We start from the raw sequence: 20,725 nt of genomic DNA on the forward strand, positions 1-20,725 counted from the left end.
ACAGTAACACGGAATAATGGCAAACTACACACACCTCTATACAAGAAACCCTCAACAGATGTTGTAACCTCCATAGCTCCAGCTTTCACCCCACTCATACAAAATGAGCCATCATACACAGCCATGTATGTGGAACAGTTTTGCATACTTACCTGTTGTTTCAATAAATTCACCCTTTTCTCATGTGATCGTGTTTTTGCCCCTACTTGGAGCTATACCAGAGGGAGGGAAGCATTCGGATCTCTCCTCATATCATCCTTGGATACTATCCCTTGAAGTGGATCTCGAAGAGAACTTACATAAAGAAACCCTGATGAGATTGGCTCACACTTGCCCGTGTGAGTAGATCTGGCATCAGCCTTTTTGATATAGTCCACCATCCTTTCCCTGTGTATGTAAATTTGTGTTGCATTTAGTGGGTTAACATTTACCCTGTGTTTATCCTTTCTCTCATCTCCATGCGCTCACCATTACTACAAAAAATCATACACACCCAGGCTATAAGATTTCACCGTATATGCTCTGACACTAAAGACAAAAACAGACACCTCACAATCGTGACCATCATTCAGATAGAAGCAATACAAGCCAAAGATTATTCCTGAAACTATCACAACTGCACTTAAAGCCCCGTGGGAACACCTGCTCCCATACAAGAAATAAAAAATAAAAAACCTCACGTATACCACTCGTCGTTACATACAACCCTGCCCTAGAGGGAATGCGACAATTGAAGTTCAGCAACCCATGCTGACAGAGGCTGAAACATTAAAATACATCTTCCCCAAGCATCCCATCATTGGATTCTGCTAACCATCATACCTCAGACAGAAGTTAATCAATAGAAAACTTCATAACGAACTGATGGACGCTGTTCATGGCACAAAACCATGCCACAACACTTGCTGCAAACATATGCCAAGATCCCACAGCCAGTCACAAACATTGAATGTTCTATATCAAAGGAAAATTCTGCATGTCCAGGAATGTGGTATATATGATTCAATGCAGCAAATATGACCAAGGATGCTACATTGGTGAAACCAGCCAAAAACTTCAAACCAGAACAAACCTGCACATACACACAATAACACACCATGAAGAAGGGAGATACTGCACTCCAGTGAGACACCACTTATCACAGCCAGATCATTCCATAAATTAATTAAACATCAAAATACTAAAAAGAATGTTTAAAAGCACTCGAACGGAAAACATTTGGACTCCCAATTATAATACTCTGACAATAAAACAAGAGGACTTAGTGCTGATATGGAGTTTTTAACCCACTACCATCATTTTTTGTTCTGTTTCCCCTGGCCTCTCTGTGAATTTTACAATTACCCACCCCCTGCATTCCCACCTTCTGCACGCTGCTGATGGATGTACAGTTGTGTGAAAAAGAAAGTACACCCTCTTTGAATTCTATTGTTTTACATATCAGGACATAATAACAATCATCTGTTCCTTAGCAGGTCTTAAAATTAGGTAAATATAACCACAGATGAACAACAACACATGACATATTACACGTGTCATGATTTATTTAACAAAAATAAAGCCAAAATGGAGAAGCCATGTGTGAAAAACTAAGTACACCCTTACTGCTTCCATAGGAATTAAGATTCTAAGTAGCAGACAGGTGATGCTAATCAAATGCCCTTGATTAACTGATCATCAGCAAGTGTGATCACCTCTATAAAAGCTGAAGTTTTAGCAGTTTGCTGGTCTGGAGCATTCAGGTGTGTGTTAACACAATGCCAAGGAAGAAAGACATCAGCAATGATCTTAGAGAAGCAATTGTTGCTGCCCATCAATCTGGTAAGGGTTATAAGGCCTTTTCCAAACAATTTAAAGTCCATCATTCTACAGTGAGAAAGATTATTCAAAAGTGGAAAACGATTAAAGACAGTTGCCAATCTTCCCAGGAGTGGACGTCCCAGCAAATTCACCCCAAGGTCAGACCGTGCAATGCTCAGAGAATTTGCAAAAAAAACAAGAGTTACATCTCAGACTCTACAGGCCTCAGTTAGCATGTTAAATGTTAAAGTTCATGACAGTACAATTTGAAAAAGACTAAACAAGTATGATTTGTTTGGAAGGGTTGCCAGGAGAAAGCCTCTTATCTCTCAAAAAGAACATGGCAGCACGGCTTAGGTTTGCAAAGTTGGATCTGAGCAAACCACAAGACTTCTGGAAATGTCATTTGGACAGACAAGACCAAAGTGGAGATGTTTGGCCATAATGCACAGCGCCACGTTTGGCGAAAACCAAACACAGCATATCAGCACAAACACCTCATACCAACTGTCAAGCACGGTGGTTGAGGGGTGATGATTTGGGCTTGTTTTTGCAGTCACAGGACCTGGGAACCTTGCAGTCATTGAGTCGACCATGAACTCCTCTGTATACCAAAGTATTCTAGAGTCAAATGTGAGGCCATCTGTCCGACAGCTAAAGCTTGGCCAAAATTAGGTCATGCAATAGGACAATGATCCCAAGCACACCAGCAAATCTACAACAGAATGGCTGAAAAAGAAAAGAATCAAGGTGTTGCAATGGCCCAGTCAAAGTCCAGACCTCAACCTGATTGAAATGCTGTGGCGGGACCTTAAGAGAGCTGTGCATAAATAAATGCCCACAAACCTCAATGAACTGAAGCAATGTTGTAAAGAAGAGTGGGCCAAAATTCCTCCACAACGATGTGAGAGACTGATAAAGTCATACAGAAAACGATTACTTCAAGTTATTGCTGCTAAAGCTGGTTCTACAAGATATTGAATCATAAGGTGTACTTAGTTTTTCACACATGGCTTCTCCATTTTGGCTTTATTTTTGTTTTAATATGTTGTGTTGTTTTTCATCTGAGGTTGTATTTACCTAATTTTAAGACCTGCTAAGGAACAGATAATTTGTTATTATGTCCTAATATGTAAAACCATGGAATTCAACGAGGTTGTACTTTCTTTTTCACACAACTGTATAGTCCTGTGGCTCACTGTGGCTTTCACCCATTTATAGTCCTGTGTTTATTCCTTCTCTGCATCCTCTGCCTTAGATGCCTATCTTGTTTTTCATTTTTTACATCTGTGTTAAGCTCAGGGAATTTGTGTAAATCAGTATTGCTGACCTGAGGAAGAGAGGGAACGCTCGAAAGCTTGTCTTATAGCATCAATTGTTTGTCCAGATAAAAAAGGTATCACCTAATACTGTAGTACTCATTTACTCGACATCCTGAGCATCCAGTAAGTCTGTAAAATGTACAAATCGTTCCTGGATTATTGACTTTTTTTGTTTTGGTTTTCTTGATGTTTGATAGATCATCCTTTACATAGTACAGCAGTTGATGCTGACTGGAATGAAGTCTTGGAGAAAGCAGAACTCCAGAAAAAAAAGTCCACAAAGGATGTGCCACAAATTCCCTCTGTAAGCAAAGGCACACATAAAAGGTACCGTGTATATTATTTTCCTGAGGGCGGGCTATATGGTAAAAACTAGCATCATGGTTTTAGAGCATGTCTTTGCATAATTGGGGAGTCGTCAAACTGGAACGAATTACACTATTGATGTCCTGTATTTATACAGTGCCTTTCAATTTCCACATTCCTTTCAATGACTTGGAAAGGCATTTTTATAGCTACTTCAAGGGCAAACTCTTAACCTCTCAATTCAGGCATTATGCAGTAAGTATGGCAAACTTTTTGAAGGTGCTTGTTAATATATAATTCTTTTATGCCCATCCGCGACTCGGAAGCTCTCTCAGGAGATTGTGTATTCAATGTGTGGGTAGAGAGCAGTGCAGGCCTGGAGTCAGCAGTTTGAATAAGACACATGCAAGCTCTTGTATCAAATCACTAGACTACTTTATTACAGATAACACAGAGTTATATAGCCAAAAACAGTTCTAGATGTGTTTTTGCTGAAGTGTCTTAGAGGTATTCGCTGACTTTCTACCTAATTTATTGCTACATAGATTAAATGTTGCTTACATTTGTGCCTTTCACTTATTTCTAGGGAGTAAGGGAAATAGAGAAGGGAGAAATGTGGGAGTACAGGGAGTGAAGCTTTGTTTATAACAAGCTAACATTCTTCTCTTATCTTCGAGGACGAGAGTTCTAGGAGATTTGCCAGAACACCTGCTCAAATTTTAAAGTAATACATTTTAAAAGTAAAACCTGGGACAAGGGGAAACAAAATGGATACTAAAATATGTATTGGAACAAAAGGAACAAAATGGTTATTGAAATTTATATTAACAGTGCTGATGGGGTGACGTGGCCTATTGGTAATGTAACTATCTTTATTTAACCATACATGCAAAACAAGAGTAGCACTCCGGATTTGATTCACATACGGATATTTATTGCCAACGTTGCGGTCCAGTGGACCTTCCTCAAGGTGTAAATAGAGTGAATAAACAATGCAGTTTATAAATCTGTATTGGGCCCACCTGGCAGAAGTGACATACAAACGCAAAAAAACTCATAAAAAGATATCTTATAAACTAAAGATAAACAGATTGGTCATGACAATAATGGAATGATTAATATGTTACTTTTCATGTGTACGCACAAACACGTGTGTGTGTGTGTCTGTGTGTGTGTGTGTGTGTTTGTATATATGCTCAATCAGTGTCTTTAACCTCTGCTGTACCAAAATGTTGGTAATAAATAAACGCATTTGAAACTCATCAGCAACGCTACTCTTTTGCATGTACTATCGGGTCTTCTTACATGAGTTCAGCACCAACATAACTGTAATTGTTCTACTTGCTCGTATCTATCAGGACTATATTTATCCATTCCAAGTAGACCATTTTTTACTAGGATCCATTATACACCCAAAGTTTTGTACCTTGTCAGTGACATACAAATTGAAGAATTATATTGATATAACTCATTTACAAATGGAAACACGTACATAATATGAAAATCCTGTGCTTGTACAGTAAATGGGCGAGGTTGGCATTGAACCAGGAAGTTGTATTTATTATGGCACTGGCAATATAGGACATGAATATATGATGATGATGATGGAGGAGAAAGGAAAGGTGCATCCGGAGCAACAGCAAACAGCCCAATGACGTCACAGTCCAAAATTGAACATCAAAGATTTATTGGAGACACACAGTGGACTCCAAGACGAAGCGCCTGTGTGCGTGAAACGCGCAGAGGAGGAGGCTGTGCTGCAGCCTGCTGTGTCCACTGTGTGTCTCCAATAAAACTTTGATGTTCAATTTTGGACTGTGACGTCATTGGGCTGTTTTCTGTTGCTCCGGATGCACCTTTCCTTTCTACATGACCTCTTTGCCGGATGCACGGTGTAGGACTCACTGCTGAGGAATTATTGGACCCAGGACGGATAAGCTGACAGGGGTAAGATTGCTGTTTTGCCCCTGAGCCCCAACCTTTATAGTGGTCTTTATTTATCCTCTCATTTTCCTACCAGCCCTGCACAATCAGTACTTCATTCAACTTTAGCCTAGGAGCGCATGACAGCCACATATCTCTGATGATGGAGGAGGGCTGATAATTTCTGCTAAAGAGGGAAGCAGAGTTTAATAAAAAAAAAAACAAATTGCATGCACTCTGAGACCCACACAATATATATGGAGTAGTTAACTATGCAAGGCTACACCTAGAACCCATTACTTTTAGAATTCGCACATAGTTGACCACAATATTAGTGTGCTTTATACACATTTGTACTCTAATATTAGTTCTTCGGCTCCACGACTATGTGCTTCCTCATAGCAGAGACGCTTTTCTCAGGCATTATTATTACCCCAATTATTTAGATTTTTTTTGTTTCATTAAAGAAATATACTTTTAATTCACTACAACTTTGATATCATTACCCCAGGGTCTCTGTACTTAAATACTAGTTAGCGCAATGTTCCATTACTTTGCACCACTGCAATTTACTACTCCCATGTTTGTTAAAAAAAAAAAGGGTTTGACATGTTTTTAGAAAGGAAAGGTATACAGGGTTATACCAAATAAGTAAACATGGGAAGGATGTTGATCCAGGGAGTAATCCGATTGCCAATTCTTGGAGTGAGGAAGGAATTTATTTTATCCCATATGTGATATCATTGGATGATATGTCACTGGAGTTTTTTGTTTGCCTTCCTCTGGATCAATATACTGTAAGTACCGATATAGGATAAAGTATCTGTTGTCTAAATTTAGTATAGGTTGAACTTGATGAACGCATGTCTTTTTTCAACCTCATCTACTATGTAACTATGTACTGTAATTATGTAATATATATTGCGTTGATCTCAGAGTGCATGCAATTTGGGGACTTTTTTTATTAAAATCTGCTTCCCTCTTTAGTAGAGATTATCAGATCTCCTCATCCATACCCTCCTCCCTTAGTGCACATACCACACACCCCTCCATTCTAGGAGTGCTGGTATTCAATTCAGTTGTTTTTTTTTGCATTAATTCTTAGTCCGAGTATGTATGTATGTATGTATGTATGTGTGTGTGTATATGTATGTATGTGTGTTTGGGGGGGGGATACATAAAAATAAAATAATAAAAAGAGTGGCTTACATACATACATCAGAGGGAGCATATAGGAAAAGAGCAACATAGAAAATCTAAGTGCAGATGATAGTGCAAAATATGGTTTATATCAGCTTGATTTTTTGCTCTTATGTGCAGCCTACTCACAAGATGTCAGATGTAATAAAGCAACTCCAAAACTGTGGCAAACGGTTTCTTTGTACCAGGTCAGGGTAAACATCAGATAGAAGTGTCATCAGACAGGGGTGTCAGGAGAGATAAACCTCCGCAATATAGGAGAAAAGTATCCATGGCACAGATCAATATGGATTGTAAAAATACAGTTCAACTTCTAGGGACCAGTGAAGACAGACCCTACCAGAGGGTTTGAGCAGGGAGTTACAACTTTATATTGCACTGATTTATATTATATTTTGTATGCACATTTGTTTTTCACAATATATATGTTGTATTCTTTTTTTTTTTTAATCACTTTAAGAATAATGAGCACTTTTTGTGTTAAGCGCCTTTTAGATCACTTTAACTTGGCTATACATACATACATACATACATACAATTAGGTGAAATCACAAGGGGGGGGAGGAATTAGAGGAAGAGGGAAAGATACAGCATTTGTACATATACAGTAAATTAAACATCAGTTTTAAAATAGTATAGATCAAAACGTTCGGAATATTTTAATCCAAATATGTAGATATACCATCATGTCGAAACCAAGGGGCCCAAGTCAGTGTGAACTGTGACGTGGAACCATTTAGATAGGCAGAGGGTTTTTTCATACGCTGTATATACTATATGCCAAATTGTATCGTTTATTTGATGTTAAGAGGGAGGGGCAGATTGTTTCCAATTCTTAGCAATAGTCTATAATAATATTTTACCCTTTAATATTTGTGTTTGGTTGCAGAGGCTAAACTATTAAGAATAAGAGGAGAAAAATTTCTCCTATGCCACGAAGAACATAAAACAAATTCTCAGACAGGATCATGAGTTATTTATTGGGCAAAAATTGAGAAATGTACATAAGGAATGGATATTGTTTAAATGCAGGAATAATGTTTCTATGCGTACGTACCTTTTTAGTGATATTTCACCACTTAGAGATATTTGTAAGGTTTAACAACATGTTAACAACATATTTAAATTGTATAAATATGTTTGGCATATTTTAGCAAAAGTCAGAGCTCTGTTACCTCCAAAAGGAAAACCAGGAAATCTGTTACAGACCATGCAACCCAGAAGGACACAACCCGAAAGAGAACTCAGGTGTGTAATGATTTCTTACACTAAAAGCCCTTTTAACAGCTGGTTGAAAATCAAGATAGCGCTTTGCTCAAGGCTGCATTTTATTGCATTGATTTTTGTCCTCACCATTTTTCTTTTGTTAGCCAAAGCATTCACATTGTTAGTCTCCTTTTTAGACACCACACAGAGCAGAATCCCAGGTGAGAGAATTTCCACCTTGCTCCAACATAAAGGACTATCCAGAAAAGATGGCTTTAGAAGACCTGCCTGGCCAGGACTCTGATAATCACTCTTCTCAAGGAGTTGCACATACGTTACAGGAACCTGCAAAATCGAATAAAAGTGGAAGGAAACGAAGGAAAAGTGGGGTAAGCCTACAATGAGCACTACTAGTTAGGGATGGGGGGCGCGGCGGTTACAGAGGCCCACGCTCTTCCCCACAACATTTAAATTAAATGCCGGAGGAGGCGTGAGGCCTCTGTAACTCCCTTACCTGCTCTCTGCCGGGACCTTGGGGACGTGTCGCCATGGCAACGCGCTGCAAATGACGCGGCGGGGTCACGTGACATCACATGACCAGCGATGTCATTTGATGCCGAGTCCTTGGAGAGGGGGGGCACGAACGCTGCGGCTGCCGGGCAGGGGGACGCAGCTCAAAAAGTTTGCACACCCCTGAGTTTGGGCGTATTGTATTGTATTGTATGTCTTTATTTAGATAGCGCCAAAAGTGTACTTAGCACGTCACAAAGAATACAGTACAGGGAATTTTAAAAATACAAAATGTGCAGCAAAATCAGACAATGGGAAAGGAAATCCCTGCCCCGAAGAGCTTAAAATCTAAGAGGTTTGAGGGGAAACTTACAGAGACAGCAGGTGAGGGAATAAGTGCTGTAGATGAGTGTGCTTGGCCAAAATGGGTGGTATAAGTGACTGTGGGACAATAGCCATGAGTGCAGGCCATTGGGATGCTTTATTTGTGGGGCGAGTTTTCAGGTTAGTCAGTGTTAAATGAAAAGGTTAACACTATTTACAGGGGAAGAGATGCCAGGGAGCCGTGGGTGAGATCAGGTGTGTATGTCTGGCTTCAGGCTATGGGGAGATCCCCAGCAGTGGGAAGGAGTAGATAGAGGGTGTGAATAGAGGATTTGTGTGGGTGTTTTTTATTGAGGATTGTTGGAAGAGAGGTGTATAAATAATGGTGCCGTGGGGAAGTTTGAGAGAACAGGGACATTCACAAAGGAGTGAGGAAACAGTAAACAGAAAAAGCAATAGGGAGGGCATAGTGAGATGCAGGAGGAGAGACTTTCCAGTAATTGGAGGATAGGAAGAGTACAAATAATCACAGCTTTTGGAAAGTAAAGTTCTCACAGGTGTAAAGTTGTTGTTCAGAGTCCAGATCTTCCTCAATCATCACCTCCAATTTCAACTCCAAGATTAACTCCACACACTTAAATGTTACACACAGCCATATGGCTCACAGCCAAGGTATCCTGCCTTAAGTATTCTAAAACACAATTAAGGAAGGAGTCTGCCTAATCAACTCACAGACAGATACGAAATTGTTAATTAAATATTAAGGTATAGATGAAGGTTAAAATTAAAGGGGAGGGGAGATGTGTATTTGATCATGTACTGCTTATGGTATGATTACCATTGTAATCAGTATATTACAATATGCAGTTATTCTATAAAACGACATCAGGCACATTGGGAATATTTAATCTGTTTCAAACCTCATTGGTAAGCATTTTTAAATGTTATTGGAAGCTCACCCAACAATTTCAATAGTTTGAACGTCATATCAGACGGCTATACAGTAGGTTGAAGGTGTTAAAAATATCAGAATATTATTTACTAAATATATAACGGTACCAAGTGTTTGAAAGTGTTCATGGCATAATTTACCTTTAACAACACGGAGTGTTGCTGTGTGTGCCCAATCTATATTAGAAGAAAAAACAGGATATCAACATATCATCCTGACCAGCAATACAGCATCAAACTCATGTATGTAAAGCAATAATTAACCCTTCCCTATTGCTTAGCGTGTTATGGAGGAGGTCTTTTTGCTGTTGCAGGTTAAGCAGACATCTCTACATCCTTCCTATGCCAGTACAAACAAACAGTGTCTTGTTGGAGGTAGGACAACGTTTAAACAAATCGGGATCCATCAGCCCCTTCAACGGCTTTGTGGTCTACACTTCACTGCAGTTATTTTTGTCCTGCCAATTTTTGTCCTGCCAGGGCCTTATTCTTGTACATGATAGAAAAGATTTGCCTGAAGTCCCTTCTTCACCTGCTGCATACACTTGGACAGTAGGGAACTACCAGGTCCCGGCTTACCAATGGTCCTAGCCGTTGTGGTAAAACTAAATGCCTCCTGCATTTGTGGTATTCAGTAGCAAGATATGCTCTTCTGTGTATCAGAAGAGGATATCGCTGTCTTTGTTTGTTTGTTGCTACAAGTCTGGAATCTAAGGGCTCCTGTTCTGGAAACAGACAACCCTGTTACCATCTAGTATTCCAAAGGCGTGCTATAGCTGCTATGATTCTTAATGATGATGTGTGGAGAGTTCTGTAGCTGCTAAAAGTTAAAGTGAAATATTTGTCTTCTCTGAAGGTATGTGTATTTCAAGAGCAGGCTGGTCGCTTGTTTGTCCTTTTTAGGATTGTACTGGTAAGAAAAGGTTCTGATCTTGCTTTTGTAAACCTGGGCTGTGCTCACCTAAAAATTGTTCTTGGCTGAAAGTTTTTAACTATTTGCCAATTAGTCTCACGGGAAATAACTGAACATCTGTCCTGCTCTGTGAGTTTCCTCATGCTCTATACCCTCCCGTGAACTGCTTGTGTTGTTACAATATGCTGTGGTTGTTTGATTGCTTTGGTTATGAGCTATTGGCATTCTCTGCTATGAGCTACAATACAATACTGTACATGTGTTCGTGGCGATTAAGCTTCTGGAGAATTTTCCACTATGTCTATATTTTTGGACATCGTTACTTCCAAAAGGACATAGAAATCGCAGAGTGTTTTGCTTTGTTACATTCCCATTTGTTTGTTCTGGCGTAGTAGATAAAAGGGAAATGGTTTGTACCGTTTTCTTCTATTCCTTCCATGCACGTTAATCTTTCCCTGCAAAGCAGAGTTTTACTTCTGATTTTTCTTAGTGGTTTTGATTCTGTATTTGTCTGTTTTGATGCAGTTTTAATCCCCATAGCTCAGCTAAACAGAAGAACAGGTAGCGCCTGATCCTGGTTTGTTGAAAGTTAGCCCTACTCCCAACTTTGTGAGGATTAATACTACTCTTGAGCAATGATGTACAACTCCAGTCCTCAAGCCCCCCCCCCCCTCCTTTGTAACAGGGCTCCCCAAAAAAGAAAGCGGACAAATCCAGGGGAAGAAAAAGAAATAACTCTATCCCAAAGGAATCGGCCACATCAGGTATAAACGGTCTTTTATTTTATTTATTTTTACATCTATGGTGTATGGGGATTGTATTATAAATTGAAAATTGTGTGTATTGCACTAAAAGCACTTAAAAAAAGGTAAACAACTGTCAACAAAGAAAGGGAAATAATGGGTGCAGTTAGTCTTGATAAGAGTCCACCCACTCCCACATAGCGTGTATGAGAAAGGGAAATGAGTCCATGCACTTTAATTAAATGTCCAAAAAGGTTATTTTTATTGTAATTCCATGCAGATTTTAAACCTTCAAAAAGGCAGTTTCACATAAAATAATCAAAATCACATCATTATGCATCTGCTTGCTGATGGAGGGTACGCATTGCTGGCTAAAAATCTTCTCCTTTCTATACCCTGCAGGGGGATCCCTTGGGGTAAGAATGTATATGTTTCTTTTATTTTGGGGGGAAACTGCCTTTTTGGTTGTTTACATTGTAGATGGATTTACAATGCACTAGGTTTTTCCCAAATAGATTTAACATGATATATGATGCACGTCAAAGATCTCATAAATATCTTTTCAGTATTGTAGGAAGTGAGTGCATAATGGAAAGTGTGGTACTTAAGATGGCTATTTCACAGTCACTTGCTACTGTGTGTCACTGAAGTCCAAAATGTTGCCTAAATATTTATTTTCTATATCAATTTAGCTTTCTCTATGGCCTATTTATTATCATTTATTTATCTATTTCCTTACTATTACTCTTTCTTGATTTAATTGGACTCGTTTGAAATGTTATTGTTGCTTCACACCCAGGGTCCGCATACCTTTATCAGGCGAGAAGAGTTGTAGTTTTGGTGAAGGACTTTGAGTCTAGGCCCTACAAGTGACGGCTCTCCTTGTATTCGGAATCTGATAATAGGATTGAGTGCTCGTTCTGATTAGATGTCTGTCAGCCTTGGCACAGGGGCATGGGAAATAACAGGGGGAAAAATAGAGTGATGCTGCACACCTCAAAATAGAAAAGACATACAATTACCGGTGCTCCAATGTTTGCAGGAAAGCCTGCAGTCAGTCCTAGACAGATGAACAAAGGAACAAAGGGCACTGCGGATTTAAGCAAATTAAACTCATTATTTGAGCCAACACAGTGTTGGCTCAAATAATGAGTTTAATTTGCTTAAATCCGCAGTGCCCTTTGTTCCTTTGTTCAAATAACAGGGGAAACCAGTCCAACAGCACAATAAAAAAGCTCCTTAATGACCGCTCTGTGTCCTCCTATGCTTCTTGGTTGTTAAGAAGTTGGTCTTCTCTCTGACTTTGCTCTCCCTACCTAGCATTATCACCTCTACTGCTTTCTTCTCCTGCCATGCTTGCAGATTATTTTAGTTTCAACCGTTTAGCGTTGGTGAAAGATTAACCCTTTCACTGTGAGAGGGGCCTGTCCCGCACTGGGGAGCACGACATTGCTGGCCCAACTGGCGGAGGAAGGGGTTAAGTTAAATGTGACGATTCTAAATCTCGCTTATTTTTAGGTCGTAATAAACCGGCGTCCCTGAAGATTTGGTGTCCAGAAGGCCTTCCCAGGTCTGCCAGAGACCAAAATGAGTTGGATGTTGTACTTTTCGAGTTTGAGGATATTGTCACAGATTACAAGTATGTTACATTTCCAGTCTTAGAAATAATGTAGACACCAATGAGCTGTAAAAGATCATCATATACCACATACGCTTTATGAGAATGTGAAACATAAGGAAAAATAAGATGTCTTTGAAATGTGAGTGTTTTTTAAGCACACTTGATGCTTATGGCCTTATTCTATGTCAGCCGGAAATTGAAGTCAATGAGGATTTTTGGGGGGGCTGAAAACATCCCAAACAGTTGGTTTGGCAGATATAGACTAAGACTTAATGTTTGTGTGTTTTTGAATCCATAGTTATAGCATAATACCTTTCATTGAGCCCCCACATAGTTTAATTTAGTGTCCCTACCTATGGGTCATGTATTGGCTAAGACTTGAGATTTTCTTTACATAGTCCCCAGTCCTATTCCTCTGTTTCTGATTATTTTTGTTATTGCTACAGTTCTTTGCCTTTTTGTTTTACTTTTAATTTGTTCCAATATGTGTAATGTCTGTTCTATTTGCGTACTCTAAGTGCCCATTCTAATCTGATAATATTAACACAGTGTATGATGAACTTTTTATGTTTTTTTTTTTTTTTTAAATGACTGCTGACGTCACTGTTTTTCAGTTTTGTGCTGTTTTATTAAATCAAGAGGGTTTATAAGGTTGTTTATTACAGTGGTGAGTCCATCTTGACAGGTCGCGTTGGTGACTGTCAAAAAAATCACCTTAAGTATACAACAGAGTGGTGATATGCTCTTTAGATGTCTATGTATATATGTATGTATACTCATTACATGGTAACCGTAAACGTGTTTTTTTTTTTTTTTTTTTCATAGGCAAACAGTTGATTCTGATGTCTGCAAGAAATTAACGGATAGATTCTTTTCCAGTTTTAAGGAGCAACTCACTGAATCTGTAAGTATCACAAACATGTATTTTAATCCGCTAAAAATGATGTTGTCCATTCCGTGTGGTGAGAGAAATAACTGACATATCTGAGTCTGTTGAGTAATGCAATTTCTGACATACTACATGGCTCCCGTAGACTAACATAGATTTAGCCCTGAAGGCTAAATATCCTACTATGCCTCTCTTCCCTATCTAATCTGAAACCATAGACCATAGTTGATTTAAGGCTTTTATTCTCTAGTTTTTAATTCTGTAAGATTGCTTGTGCCTATCCCAAGCCATTTTGAAATATTTTACTTTACCAGGGCAGCCATTCTACCACCCAGTCAGTTTATTACATTTAAAGAAAATAAGAGCATGAAGAAAGCACTCCCTTTTTCTTCCCCAAAATTTTGATCAAATAATAATTATTACACAAAAAAGTATATTCTGTCTACCCGGGGATGAAAAATAATTATTGCCTATTATTTTCCCCCTGGCACATGTGCTGTTCGAACGCAACAAAATGGCAACATAGACCACCTGAGGTTCATAAGCATCGAACACCTACCTCAGGGACTAAGCAGAGGAGACGGGGAATGGGAACTATGTTAAAAGAACTCCAAATGGATCTACACTATAGGGACCAAATGACCTTAAAGAGGGCGTTGTATTCTCTCCTTTTGTTAACTGACAAACAAATATCTCCTTTGTTATCCTCTAATGAAGGGGTCTCAAACTCAGTCCTCAAGGGCCACCACCTGGCCAGCTTTTATGGCTATCCCTGCTTCAGCATAGGTGGCTCAGTCAAAGAATTGGTCATAGCCTATTTATTTAGTATTAACAACATGTCTGTGTGATTGTAATTATAACTATCCTTGCAGACATACTTGCCACCTGACATACTTGCTTTTTACCTGACCACGTTGGACAACTGGTATATTGCACCTAAAACTGTGTTTCCTTTTTTCTCTTTGGAAACATTGAGTGCTTTATACAGCTTTACACTTGCATGCTGGTAAATAATAACCAACCTATTTCAGTACTAACAATATGCGACTACAATCCTGACATACTGTAAGTGATCCTGTTCAGGCATTACACTGACTCACTGTCACGGAAGATCAGTACTTTTCACACCGGGATCACTATCACCAGTCAGGGCAGAGTAGTAGAATAAACAAACGTTTATTCTGGCAAGCCAGCAAACACACTCGCAGTGTAACAATCACCAACTGGGGCCTGAGGGGAAGAATCTAGCCTCAACTAGGTGCAGGAGCTTCTTCTCCGTCTTCTCAGTGCTATTCGACAAGTAGCACTTTCGAATAGCCCGCCAGTCGTGACGTCACAATCTCCGGTCCACGCTCCAGGATCAGCTCGTACTCTGTTCGGCCGTGCCCCTTACATATGCCTCGGTCTCTTATCTTTTCACTGGAGCAGAGGCCGCCGACCAATCAGATCAGTTTGTGGCGATGCAGCCAATCGGAGGATGAGGGCTCATCCGGCTGCAACAATCAGAGGAGGGGGCCGGCCTAGGAACCCTGGACCGCACATCGGGGAGTGAGCTACTGGCGAGCAGAAATTCGAACTGGCCAATGGGAATCATGCCTACGATGCTGAGACCCGGTAACGGTTCCCCTGGCCAGTCCCCTGCGGGATAGGCGCTCCAGCGTCTCGGCGAACAAAGGCTCGGCTGAGAACGAGTTCCCGGACAGAAGTCACAGCCCTTCCCCACTCACTATTGTCCCGGTATTCAAACCGCTCCCAGGCTCTGCCATGAACCGGTATTTCTCCGTATACAGCCCAGCTAAGTGAATTACTGTCTCTTCACAAAGAGAAATACTAGAAACACAAAGGACATTGCTGACTTACTGTGCGGGGAAAACACTAACACAGGGAATAAAAGTGCTTTTTTTTACAATCCCCATTTCCCAAGACACAGTTTCCCCATTCCAAATATCACACAGCGATAAAGATCTCTTGTAGAAGAGGTTACACAGAACACAAACATACAGGCCAAAATGAGCCTCACACAGGCAGCCATAACACACAGCTTTGGGGCAACCTTTATTATGTGAGGCTGGCTGCCCATATCGTCACACTCACCACTTTGCTGCACCCAACATGGTTACATTTATCTTTTTATATGAAACATTGAGTGCTGTAACTAAGGCTTACACAGATTTGCTGTGATAACTCCAAAATATAAAGTATATTGAAACTAAATTAATTTTAATCATTTGTATTAGATTGATGCAATTTACATTATCAATATCAATTATTATATTCGCCAATTTATATGTTGTATGTATATAGCAATTTGTTAATATGCTATTATTAAATGGTACGTTTTCATTTTGAACTGAGGTTCTTCATTTCACTAAAAACAAGGTATTGAGGGCAGCAGCAGCACAAGAAGGGATCTTTTCTTTTTATTGCTATTCTGTAGAGGATTTTCACACTATTCTCCTTATCCTTAGAAACAAAACTAGATCACAATAGTTCTTTGGTATAGGAAAAAACTCTTTTACTTGTGCAAATAGATACTTGTATTGTATTCTCGCTATACACCATCCTGACTCTTGTGTTCTGCTCAAGGATGTCTTGTCTCTACCCCCTTTGTATCTAAATCCCTCTCCTGCCTTAAACCTTTCTCACTGACTGCCCCAAACCTCTGGAATACCCTTCCCCTCAATATCTGACTTGCACCCTCTCTCTCCACCTTTAAGACCCATATTAAAACACACCTCCTTAACAAAGCATATGAGTAGCTCCGTAGCTAATATTTTACACCTTATACATCAACCTTGGCCCCTTGCAGATGCTCTTACCAGAACACCTTCCTAATGTTTCTGTACATTCTTCCTACTTACTAATTAGATTGTAAGCTCTTCGGGGCAGGGACTCCTTTTCCTAAATGTCACTTTTATGTCTGAAGCACTTCTTTCCATTATTTTCTATTTATATGATTATCACGTGTATTACTGCTGTAAAGTGCTATGTACATTAATGGAGCTATATAAATACATCCCCCAAAGGCGGACGCATAATGGGGTTCCCCAAGAGCTGTTCCCCTCTGCACACAACCAGCGTGCTAAGGTTTAATCTCTGCGTTTGCTTACTGTTGTGTTTCGTCAGCCCCACCCTCTGGAATGCTAATGCCCTGGAAGACAAAAGGACTGCATTCATTCTGAACCCCTTCAGTCTACATTTGCGTCGCCCCAAAGGCGTATAGCCGAAGGGCAGCCAAACGGTGTGAGCCGTTTGCTGCTGTTCGCTGATGTTTGTTGGTGTTAAAATTGCTGTATTTAAATCTGAAACTCTCCAACCCTTTTATCCTGTGCATCCAATTCTCCAACTCTTAAGTGTCCATGAAATGTCTGTGAATTGACTATATAACCTTGTTCATTAAATGTAACCATGTATTGTTATAACTCTGTTCCTAGGACATACTTTAAAACGAGAGGTAACTCTCAATCTGTTACTTCCTGCTAAAACATTTTTTTAAATAAATAAGATACATGCATTGTATGTTTTTTGAACCAGACTTGACATAAAAATGTTAGTAGTTCCCATGCTGACATTTTTTTTCGCCTATATTATACATAGAGTTTCTTCTGCCTTTGCAGTGTGACTAGTACACACACACTATCAATGCATTGTTTGATGCACCAGTTTTGCACATATTTAGCCATATCATTTGTAGAGTTGAAAAAATTGGTGGAACAGCAGGAACCCAGAGAGAGCACCGATCAACTCACCAGAGGTAGCAAAAAATAAAAAAGGTTTATTGAATTACATTGTTAAAAACAAAAAACAAACTAACATAAAAAACAAAATCTCCGACATGTTTCAAGCTCTCCAGCCCTTTCTCAAGAAGGGCGTTTTCTCTTTCTCTTGCTGAGGTCATATCCCCTAGTGACGGAGCCTGCCTGTTTCTTTTCCACCACTCGATATCTGATCTATACTGCTTGAAAATATCTTATCTCTTGTGAGTAGGACAGCCATAGGAGCCAAGATTGATTAGGGAATATTCCGATCACTTGTCATACATCTGCACTTAGAGTTTTTTCTTGTGTGTTTTTCCCCTTATGCTCCCCCTGGACCGTGTGAAACAAGACAGCCTACAAATGCAGAAAGTTCAAGACTATAGTCCCTTTACCCAGAAGTGGTCGTCCTGCCAAAATCTCTCCAAGAACAAACCAGCAAATCAACCAGGAAGTCACAAAGAATCCCAGAGTAACATCCAAGGATCTGCAGGCCACTATCGCCTTGACTAATGTGAGTGTTCATGACACAACTATCAGAAAAAGACCAAACAAGAATGGTGTTCATGGAAGGATAGCCAGGAGGAAATCACTGCTCTCTAAAAAGAACATTGCTGGCCGCCTGAAGTTCGCCAGAGCGCATAGATGATTCACAACGCTTATGGAACAATGTTCTCTGGACAGACGAGGCAAAGGTAGAAGTTTTTGGCCTCAATGAGTAGCGTTATGTTTGGCAAAAAAACAAACACTGCGTCTGCACAGAAGAACCTCCTCCCAACCGTCAAGCATGGGGATGGGAGTGTGATGGTTTGAGGGCGCTTTGCTGCCTCAGGACTTGGACAGCTTGCCATCATTGACAACCATGAATTCTGCATTGTATCAGAAGAATCTAGAGGAGAATGTCAAGCCATCTGTCCGTGAGCTGAAACGAAAGTGGATCACGCAGCAAGACAATGATCCTAAGCATACAAGCAGATCTGCAAAAGAACGGCTGCAGAAGAAGAAATTCTGCGTTTTAGAATGGCCTAGTCAAAGTCCGGACCTAAACCCGATCTAAATGATGTGGCAGAACCTGAAGTGAGCTGTCCATGCAAGGAAACCCTCAAATATCCAGGAGTTGAAGCAGTTCGGTTTTGAGGAATTTTGACTCATTCCTCCTTATAAATGTGAGACTGACCAGCAGTTGCAGGAAATGCTTTGTTAGTCATTGCTGCTCAAGGGGGTGCCACCAGGAACTGAATCTAAAGGTTTACATACTTTTTCACACATGGATATTGAATGTTGAATCATTTGTAGATAAATAAATGTTGAAAAAGTATCAAGTTTTTGTGTTACTTGTTTGGGTTATCTTTATCCATTATTAGGACTTAGATTAAGATCTTATAATATTTTAGGTTTGAAATATGTGAAAATCCTAAGGGGTTCACAAACTTTCTCACCACTACATGTAAACATGCCTATGAGGAGCAGACATGCATGACCCTTCACTGGTGTAGAATGCAAATGCAAATTACACACGAAAATCTGAAACAATGTGTATGAGCAATAATTCTAAAATGCAATAAAATTAAAACTAAGTGAGGGGCATGTTGTGCTGTGGTGCTAAATAAATAAACAACTCACTCGGCCATGTAGATGCCCAAATAGGTGTCTTTGTATCCAGGTATCTCAATATCCAGTGCTTGACAAATCGCCCAAAAATCTACTCGCCGGACCAAAAAATCTACTCGCCACCTAGGTACAGCGATCCTCCTACGTGTTTATCAAGCACCTCTGTGCGTGAAACATAGGATTGCTGTACTTGTTTTTTTCCCACCTCGGGAGTCCACATCTTTAATTTTCAATTGGTTAACACCATATATTTTTTTGCATAAAAATGTAATGAGATGATATGTTATTAACGCATATATTTTGTCAAACTTTGTTTAACAAGGCTCATATTTAAGTAGCATTCACGATTTTTCTAAAGTTACGTTTGTAGTACTTTTACGTAGGGGGTAAGTCCTATAACGCAAGGAGATTTTTTTGGGGGGGGGGTTGGGTGTAACCTTCCCCATTGTAACTTGAGGTGAGGATACCTCCCCAAACTACCCAAGAAGTTGGTCCCACACCCCACAGTTGCCGCTATTTATAGTGATTTATAAGCTACAGAAAAAAAACAGAATTCTGTTATTTCACTGAGGGACTTCTTGACCCAATATATAAAGGCTGATTTCCACACTTTTTTCGTTAAAAAAAAAGTACCCCTGTCTAATATTTGGAGAGATGCTTTGAGTCCCCCAACCCCCACCCAGGAAAGTTATTGGTATGTCATGCAGCACTCTTGGGGTTAAGTATAGTAATAAAAAATTGTAATAAAAAATCCCATGTAATAAAAAATTGTTACATGGGAAATAAGCTGTTGCTTCAATACATCCATTTAGTGTGGCACAATAAATTTACTTTATTTAAAAAACCGTGGCGCGTTGGATCCTTCCTTCCTGAGTATTGCCTTGGAATATACCTGAGAGGTACCTCCTTGAACCAGCAGCACCGGTAAACTGTATACATTGATTTATCATTGTGGAGTGCAGCATTACCCCCTTTTAAACCCCCCTTTAAATTGCTTCAATACATGTAGCATCAGATCCTAACATGAATGTTGTGATTCCAATAAGTGGTTAAAACAAATGCTATGTTGTGTGCTGACATGAGGATGATTATATATATATATATATATATATATATAAATGTAAATACATATATATATATATATATATAAAACAAAAGAAAAAACAGGCGCACTCCTAGTGTAATAAAGTATAAAAAGGTATTTATAGAGTTGTAAAATATAAAAAACGCACTCACAGAGTAAAAAAATATGCATGTATGAGATATACTCAATCGCCTTGAAGTTGCAGGGGATCCACGCCAGACTGTCCCGTTGGTGCCACCTCTGGTGCGTCCGTTGGTACAGCAGGATGTATTGGAGCTTCAGGAACCAGGTGATGTTGGAATCAGCGTCTCGGTCAGAGACTCCCTCCGGATACACCTCCTTCAGCTTTCACTGCTCGCCAGCAGGCAACCGCAATACCGGAACGACGGCAGTCCCAAATAAATTAGCAACAGCCTCAGAATACTCTCTCCGTTCGTGTTGCAGTAAAATCGGCCACAAACTCACCACTTTGGGAAACGCCCTATGCGTTTTGTCACTAGCAGGGAAAGAGGCTGGTGAGAGCTGGGTGCAGGATAAGGAGAGCTATCCCCAGCAGCAAGGAGTAGA

The 20,725-nt window shown here is 39.8% G+C and overlaps 1 protein-coding gene across 9 annotated transcripts in view; it reads left to right on the forward strand.

Moving 5' to 3' along the window:
* The window catches only part of CENPU (centromere protein U), a 62,414-nt gene that overhangs the window by 26,786 nt on the left and 14,903 nt on the right, over nucleotides 1-20,725 (forward strand). For 7 of the 9 annotated variants that reach the window (XR_012803406.1, XM_075610327.1, XM_075610356.1 and 4 more), the window contains 7 exons: nucleotides 3,320-3,449; nucleotides 7,706-7,799; nucleotides 7,955-8,146; nucleotides 11,141-11,219; nucleotides 12,717-12,837; nucleotides 13,645-13,723; nucleotides 20,358-20,447. Coding sequence is in view for 8 of the 9 variants with exons in the window: in XM_075610327.1 (XP_075466442.1) it covers nucleotides 3,320-3,449; nucleotides 7,706-7,799; nucleotides 7,955-8,146; nucleotides 11,141-11,219; nucleotides 12,717-12,837; nucleotides 13,645-13,723; nucleotides 20,358-20,447 (785 nt within the window). In the remaining variant the exon portion in view is untranslated. Of the gene's footprint in view, nucleotides 1-3,319; nucleotides 3,450-7,705; nucleotides 7,800-7,954; nucleotides 8,147-11,140; nucleotides 11,220-12,716; nucleotides 12,838-13,644; nucleotides 13,724-17,815; nucleotides 18,729-20,357; nucleotides 20,448-20,725 lie in introns of those variants that run through there. The other 2 variants (XM_075610388.1, XM_075610370.1) reach the window with 2 other exon arrangements.

Source organism: Ascaphus truei, chromosome 1, assembly GCF_040206685.1.
Source record: "Ascaphus truei isolate aAscTru1 chromosome 1, aAscTru1.hap1, whole genome shotgun sequence".
Lineage (NCBI taxonomy): Eukaryota > Metazoa > Chordata > Amphibia > Anura > Ascaphidae > Ascaphus > Ascaphus truei.